The following is a 7,989-nucleotide window of genomic DNA, read 5'->3' as shown; positions in this document are numbered from 1 at the left end:
TTGCATTATCATTTTGAATAGCTTGTATTTTATTTTGTGAGGATGTTCATTAATTTTTGTGTTTGGAAAGTTCATCTTGCATGCTTGGAAGAAGGATGTTGTCTTGACTGGCAGAAGGGCATAAAAATTATTCTCTCATGACTCTCAATGGCACTGTGTAGGGACAGGGATTTTCTGTTTACTGGTAAATCAAAACGAAAAGACAGTTTTGGTCCTGTACTTTTTGTGTGAAAATTCATTGAAATTACCTTTCCAAAATGAAATTCATGTTTTTGCATAATACATATTAATGGCAAAAGGTTATTTCCATTTTAGATCATAATTGAAACAGAATTTTTTTTTTTATTAAAAATTGCTGGAGTGTCCCTACATTGACTCTTGAGTGCACTGTATATTTTGCTCTAACTGACCCTTATGCCAGCAATTTAAGGATTCATAATCACAACACACATGCAAATTACCACCTTTCTAACATCCAGGCGATGTGCTCTTGTCAGTGGAAGTAGCGACCTTTTTACAGATAGACGGATCTCTGATTTTGAACATTGTTTCAATTTTGATTTAAAAAAAAGATTGAATGAGTCTAATGCCATTTCGTCCATCAACATTTCGTTGAACAACCATTTGGTCCAATAATCACTTTGTCTAATTACCTGTTCATCTATGACCATTTCATTTCATAACCAGTTGGTCTAATATTGGTACCCATTTTCTTTTTGTTCATTTCGCTAAATTAAGACTTGGACCAATTAGACCAAATGGTATATGGACTAAATTGCTATTGGACCAATTGGTTATTTTACAAAATGGCAATTAGACCATGTGGACAAACTGATGGTAGACCAAATGATAGTAGGCGAGTTGGTAATAAGACGAATTGGTATTAGATCAATTGAAAATAAATCAGTTAGAAGAGGACAAAAGGTCTTAGAGTCTGGTATCATATTAATAGTGTGCAGTAAGAAAATATTTGCAATCAATTTCAGATTCCATTAAAAGTTTACAATTAATATTGTTTAACTTAAGCAAATCCATTTTAACTTTTTGCTTCAAGAAACTGATCAGCAGTGAGAGAAATTTTTCAATGAATTGTTAGACTTAAGATTGATTTTAAGACCCAAAGATTGACTTGCAATTGAATGCATGTTTCTTGCAACACTCCAGTAGACATTCACATTTATTTGAATGGTTTGTAATTTTTGTATGGTATTTCGTAGGGATGATATGGTCTGTCATCCAGGAGTTAGCTACAATACTTTCAAACATACATTATTGCAAGGAACATAGTGGATCTATTGAATATATTGTAAATAAAGACGAACTTGACCTTTAAGAGTGAATGAGGGAGGAAGAATGAAACAAAAAGGAAAGTGAGCTGGTATGAAACTATATCTTCAAATTCAATCCAATTAATGATTTATTCAACATGGAAATCAATATGTGATTTAAAGCCAAAAGGCTGAAATGCATTTCACAATAAAAAAAAAAAAGGATTCAGTAATAGGACACAATAAGAAAGTAAACCAAAAAACATGCTGGTAGACACATTGAAGAAGTTGTAGTAAATAAATCAAAGTAATATATGATGAAGAGAATTTGAATAAGATACCAGATATTGAAGTTTGTATTATACAGTGGTGAGAGTGAAAGTAAAGCGAATAAAGAAGACAGCATTATTTTGAGAGATGAAAAGAAAGGGAGAATTGTATGAGATAAAGAAAAGAAATAATGACACATGCTTGTTTTAGAAGAATGTTTTGAAGTAAGAGGGGAAGAATTGATGAATCATTGGGATGAAGGATAAAATGGTGGCTAATATGGGATTTATGAAAGGTAATTAAGTATTAATACCTCAGTCACATTTGCTCCACGGCGGCCGTACGGCGAGTCGAAAACGGTCGTTTTATTAAATTTAATTCAAGCCACCTATATGTAGCTGGTACAAAAAAATGTTAAAACGGCTGTTTTCGACTAGCCTTACGGCCGCAGTATTTGGGCCGCCGGATAGAGCAAATGTGACGGAGGTATTAGGTGACCCCAAGTCCATGTCTGTTCTTTTCTTCTTCTTTTAAGTAAATCAAGAAAAACTAAGTGATTGGGGTTTTATCCAGTGACAATATCTGTTGCTTTTAATTCATTTTGGACACTTCAAGATTCCGGTATATCATTGAATTACACATGAGACAGAATCCTGTACAAGTATTATAAGCAACAATTTTACATGTTGGCCAAGAGATGAACTTGGGTTCTTCTCTTTTTTTTTTATTCAATCTGTGAAAAAAATTGCTGAGATACAAATTGCCAAAAATAAGTTCAGTCTCTGAGTTTATCGGAATGAAGCAAAGGCACTCTTAATGTTCTTTTTAATGCAGGTAAATGAACATTGACACGTAGGTTGCTTAAAATATATGAGAGTTATTGATATAGAAAGGATATTTGGTAGATGATGAATAGTGAGTACAGATAGTAGTCCTTGTCATATCTTTTGAAAAGGAGAGAGGGGGGTGATATGACAAAAGAAAGGGGAAAGAGAGAGTAGACAAATAATAGAAGGAAAGGAGAAATAAAAAAGATATAGAATGTGGTTTTTAGATTCATCTGTCTCAGAGAGAAACTAGTATAAAAAAATACATATTAATAAACTTGAAAGAAAGGATAAGAGAGGATATATTGGGATGAAAAAGACGGGAAGGTATATTGGAAGATATATTAATTTGTAAAGAAAATATAAATGCAGAAGGAAATGGTCAGGCAGAGTTAGCTATTTATAGGGTAAAGCATAACACCGAGAATTACATCAAACTGATCGGATGTATATATGAAAAGGGAAATAGTATCCCGCAATTAGTAACCATCTGGAATAAAATTATTGGAAATGGTTTTTTGACTGATTTGAGTAGGTATGGGTGTCAACATTTACCCAAAAAAAGTTGGGAGGTATAGGCCTACGGGTTGGGGAAAGTGGTTTTTTAAAGGTCAATGACTTTTTTTAATATACTGTGTAATGGTATCTCCAGTTGTTGATCATCAGTCATGGTGTCAAAATGCACAGATTCCTACAAGAAGATCAAATAAAATAAATTAAGTACCTAGAATGCACATTCACCAATAAAATTAAAGGTCAAAGCCTTTCAAAGGTCAATGACTTATTTTTTACATCATGTATCATACTGTATAATAGTATCTCTGAGATGAAACGGCACAGGTTGGGGATCGTTGTGTCAAAATGCAGAGGTTCATACAGGAAGATCAAATAAAATAAAATTAAGTACCTAGAATGCACATTAAACAATAACATTCAAGGTCAAAGCCTTTCAAAGGTCAATGACTTATTTTTTTACATCATGTATCATACTGTATAATAGTATCTCTGAGATGAAACGGCACAGGTTGGTGATCATTGTGTCAAAAGGCACAGATTCTTACAGGAAGGTCAAGTAAGATAAAGTTCATCACCTATAATGCATATTAATCCATAAAGTTCAAGGTCAAAGGTCTATGACCTTTTTACATAGGCTACATGTCGTATAATGGTATCTCTGAGATAAAACGCTGCATGTTGGTGATTTTGGTGTCAAAAAGCAATTTTTGCAAGAAGATAAAAAGGCACAAAATAATCATAAAGAATGGTCATTCACCTTTGATATCCAAAGTCAAAGGTCAAAAGTTAATAAATATCTTTATATCTATGCATGATTCCCCAAAAAAAGAAATTAATCCATTATATTCACATTTTATTTGTGAATAATAGAAAGAAAGATGGCTATTTGTAATGAAAACCTGGATGTTTAATAATTTCACTCTGAAATAAGGATAAATAATGGCCATGAAAAATTTATTTAGGGGTTAGAGGTCAGTAAACTATTTCAATAACGTCGGGGAATTTAAGTAAATAGGTCGATGATTGTGCATGTAGGTAAAGTGATTCTGATGGGAAAAGGACTGGCCTGGGTGGAAAATTAACACAAAATTAATAGTTGAATCCTTGATCAATGATGATGTCAAAATACAAGTTTTATGTGAAATTGAGATAAAATAACACTTCTTAATATAAATTGTAATGCACTGCCAAAAGTGTTTAAAAAAAATCATGTATGATATAATTTGAAATGGTGAAGTTGTCTAAAGTAGCAGCATTTAGATATGGATTTTATAAATCTAAATCAAGGTACTAATTTGTCTGTAGCAATAGGTCACTAACCTCAAATGCTATACAATCAATAATATAAACTAAAACTTAATCTGTAAGTGGATAGGATAGGCCTAACTCTCATGTCAAGCATCATCCGAGACATTTTTCAAATAGCCAGGGACGATGATGAAGAATTAAAACAAGGCAATCATTTTAGCTGCAGCTTTTGTCATAGTAAATGAAGTTAAGTGTCTCACCTATAGCAAAGAGTAAATAAACTCGTAAAAACCTTCTGACATTTTCAGGACTTTTATCATATTTATCTGGCCCATTCCATGAAAGCCTAACGTTCTGTCAAGGGTTATCAAACCAGGATCTATACGTTACTTATTACTAATATGTTGCACAGCTTGATTCTCAAGAACTGGAAGTGGTGTTGTAGGAGTTTTGTTAGTTAGGTCGATGGATGTGTACTTGTAAGCTATTGTCTCCTTTTGAATTTCATTATTATATGCCTATAATTTGTGCATGATAACAATCAGTTGTTCTAGACCAAATACATAATTCTTGTACAAACTGATACCTCGCAGAAATAGCATCATGGGTGATGTAAGGCAGAGAGCAGATATGAAGATTTGTCCTGCAGCATTAGCATCTCAAGAGATTCTGGCAGCTCGCAATGAGTGGTAATTAATAATAATAAGGGAATTCATCATTGTTGAAGTTGAGATATGTAATGCCAGACACTTAATGCCATTTACTATGACAGAAGCAGCTGCAGGTCTAATGATGGCCTTCTTTTCAACTTCATCATCACCCTCTGCTGTTTGGAAATGCTCCCAGATGATGCTAGCTGTGAGATGAGAGTTAGACCTATCCTATCCATTTTCAGAAGATTAAGCTATTAAATATTTTTAGTATTTATTATAGCATTGAGGTGAGTGGCCTATCACTGGAGAGAAAAAAGACACGACCACCTTAATTTACATATTATGATGCATTAAATGCTGCTAAAAAGATAAAATAATTTCAAATTATATACTTGATTTCATTTATTTTTTCATTGCTTTTGGAAACTCATCGCAGTATATATGTTATTTGGTTATCAACATTTTTTTAACTTAATTTTCACCCACTGATATTTTGGAAAGAGTTCATTGACCTCTGACCCCTAAATACATTTTCCATGACCTTCATTATTTCAGACTGAAATTATGAAACATCCATGTTTTCATTGCAAATAAGCCATCTTTTTTACATTATTCACAAATAAAATATGAGATAAAGGATCAATTTTTTGTTATTTTTAAGTCATACAGATTTATATATATATATTTCCTCTGATCTTTGATTTCAAGGGTGAAAGTTTATTCTTTATACTTATTTTTGTGTTGTTCAATCTTCTTGTACAAATCTGTGCATTTTGGCACCAAGATCACCAACCTGCGGTGATTTATCCCAGAGATACCATTATACTGTATCTAATGTTATAAAGGACATTGACCTTTGACCTTGAATTTTATGGGTGAATGTGCGTTCTCGATGCTTAATTCTATTTTATTTAATCTTCCTGTAAGAATCTGTGTATTTTGACACCAAGAACACCAACCTGCGCCGTTTTCTCTTAGAGATATACCATTATATAATATGGTATATAATGTATTAAAGGTCATTGACCTTTGACCTTAAATTCTATGGGTGAATGTGCATTCTAGGTACTTAATTTTATTTTATTTAACCTTCTTGTAAGAATTTGTGCATTTTGACACTATGATCGCCAGCCTGCGCCTTTCCATCTCAGAAATACCATTATACAGTATAATATGAAAAGGTCATTGACGTTTGACCTTGAAAAAACCACTTTCCCTAACCCGTATTCCTCCTAACTTTTTTTGGAAAATGTTGACACCCATACCTACTCAAATCAGTTGAAAACCATTTCCAATCATTTTATTCCAGATTGGCTATTTTGGGGTCTAATTAAGGGATAATAAAATGCAAAAGGGGGTTTCTGAAATGAAATTGTATCGAAGTAGAACGGATGGAGAGGACTTACAAAGATATATGAGATAATTTATTGGAGTACAGAGGAGAGAATGAAAATAAATTAAGACACGATAAAATTGGGATATTGTATCTGTAATATTGAATGAGATGGAGTAGCTCAGTAGGTGAAAAAATTGATAGAACGGAGAAACTAATCTAAAATTTTCAATGAAAATGAAAAAATTGGTAGAAGGGAGGGATTGATGGAAATAGCAAGGGCCTGAAAAAACTCTGAGCAGTACGGTATGTATAGCGCCATCTTTAGTTGCTCACCATGTAAGTATTTTTTCAGCATCGAGAAATCTAATGATGTGTCACCGACCTTGCGACTGCTGAAAATGGCCATCAAATAACAACCATTTCAAGCAAAACTGTATAAATCTTCATAATAATTAGTTTCATACCTTAGAACCATTTATCTGAGGACTACTTTAGTGGATACAATAGTGGATTTAACAATCGATTTGGCCATTTAAAAAGTCGAAACAAGCAGCCAGATTCAAGATGATGGACGACGGGCTTGAGACTGTCTATGGCACGGGGGACGAGACGGGGCCGTCGGTCATGTCGGAGAGGGTCCAGGGTATTGCGGCCAGCATTTATCGCGAATTTGAGCGGATGATAAAAACCTATGATGAAGACGTTGTTAAAGAATTGATGCCGCTTGTTGTCAACGTTTTGGAATCACTCGAAAATACCGTCACGGAAAATCAAGAACATGAGGTGGAGTTGGAATTGATCAAGGACGACAATGAACAGCTTATTACACAATATGAAAGGGAAAAACAACTTCGAAAACAGTCGGAACAGGTGGGTGGATCTTAATTTTTCTCTCTCAAAATGGGCGTGGATCGCCGGGTGTAAGTTAAAGAGAAGTTCACCCTGACGTAAGACTATATATCTAACATTTTTTAGACTACTAACAGTTATTAGTCTAGTACTCTAGATCTGAATTCTATAAAATGTATTTTTATTTGTGTGTTTAAATTTAATGCTCAATTAATGAACTTCAATCTAGCCAGGCGGCTTCTAGAGAGTAAAAATCATTTACTAACGTAAGGTCACTCTCATGAAGCCAGGCCTTCTATCCCATAGACCCACACAATGGAAGCCAAAACCTGAAACTTTCACCCCCGAGATTTCTACTTTCTTTCTAAAAGATCTAGCCCTAAATCATGTACATGGGATAAAACTTCATTTCCGACATTTCTACGCTCTCGTTGTTATTTTTTAACAAGAATTCATCAAAAAAATGAGAGAAATATTGTGTAAAGACGGAAGAGACTTGCCCGATGTTTACGCCGCCATCTTGTTTTCTATTGTTCTTCCCCAACGTTACCCGACGCACGCGTCTGTAACGTTGGCGAAGAACAATAGGAAACAAGATGGCGGCGTAAACATCGGGCAAGTCTCTTCCGTCTTTACACAATATTTCTCTCATTTTTTTGATGAATTCTTGTTAAAAAATAACAACGAGAGCGTAGAAATGTCGGAAATGAAGTTTTATCCCATGTACATGATTTAGGGCTAGATCTTTTAGAAAGAAAGTAGAAATTTCGGGGGCGAAAGTTTCAGGTTTTTTGGTGGTACACGCAAAAGTATATGACGGAAGCCCTGGCTTCGTATGAGAGTGACCTTACGTTAGTAAATGATTTTTACTCTCTCGAAGCCGCCTGGCTACTTCAATCATGAGACAGTCACATTGGCTGCCGAGTTATTTTCATACACCCCTTCTGTATGAGTAAACTAGGAATATATTTTTAACGTTAATCATAATTTCATAAACCAAAATGGGAATTTATTGGAATTTT

At 34.0% G+C, this 7,989-nt stretch overlaps 1 protein-coding gene across 1 annotated transcript; it reads left to right on the top strand.

Annotated features, from left to right (window-relative positions):
- Window positions 1-6,682: 6,682 nt before the first annotated feature.
- LOC129261197 (C-Jun-amino-terminal kinase-interacting protein 3-like) lies at window positions 6,683-7,003 on the top strand. The gene has a single exon (XM_054899259.1). It carries the CDS (start codon window positions 6,683-6,685, stop codon window positions 7,001-7,003), a length of 321 nt encoding a protein of 106 aa, XP_054755234.1.
- Window positions 7,004-7,989: the final 986 nt, after the last annotated feature.

Source organism: Lytechinus pictus, unplaced genomic scaffold (assembly GCF_037042905.1).
Source record: "Lytechinus pictus isolate F3 Inbred unplaced genomic scaffold, Lp3.0 scaffold_19, whole genome shotgun sequence".
Lineage (NCBI taxonomy): Eukaryota > Metazoa > Echinodermata > Echinoidea > Temnopleuroida > Toxopneustidae > Lytechinus > Lytechinus pictus.
Note: the sequence above shows the minus strand (reverse complement) of the source record. Positions and strands in the feature narration are given on the sequence as shown.

What these genes read in the sequence shown, in the direction of transcription:
- LOC129261197 (XM_054899259.1), top strand. Translation starts at nt 6,683, where the DNA reads ATGATGGACGACGGGCTTGAGACTGTCTATGGCACGGGGGACGAGACG.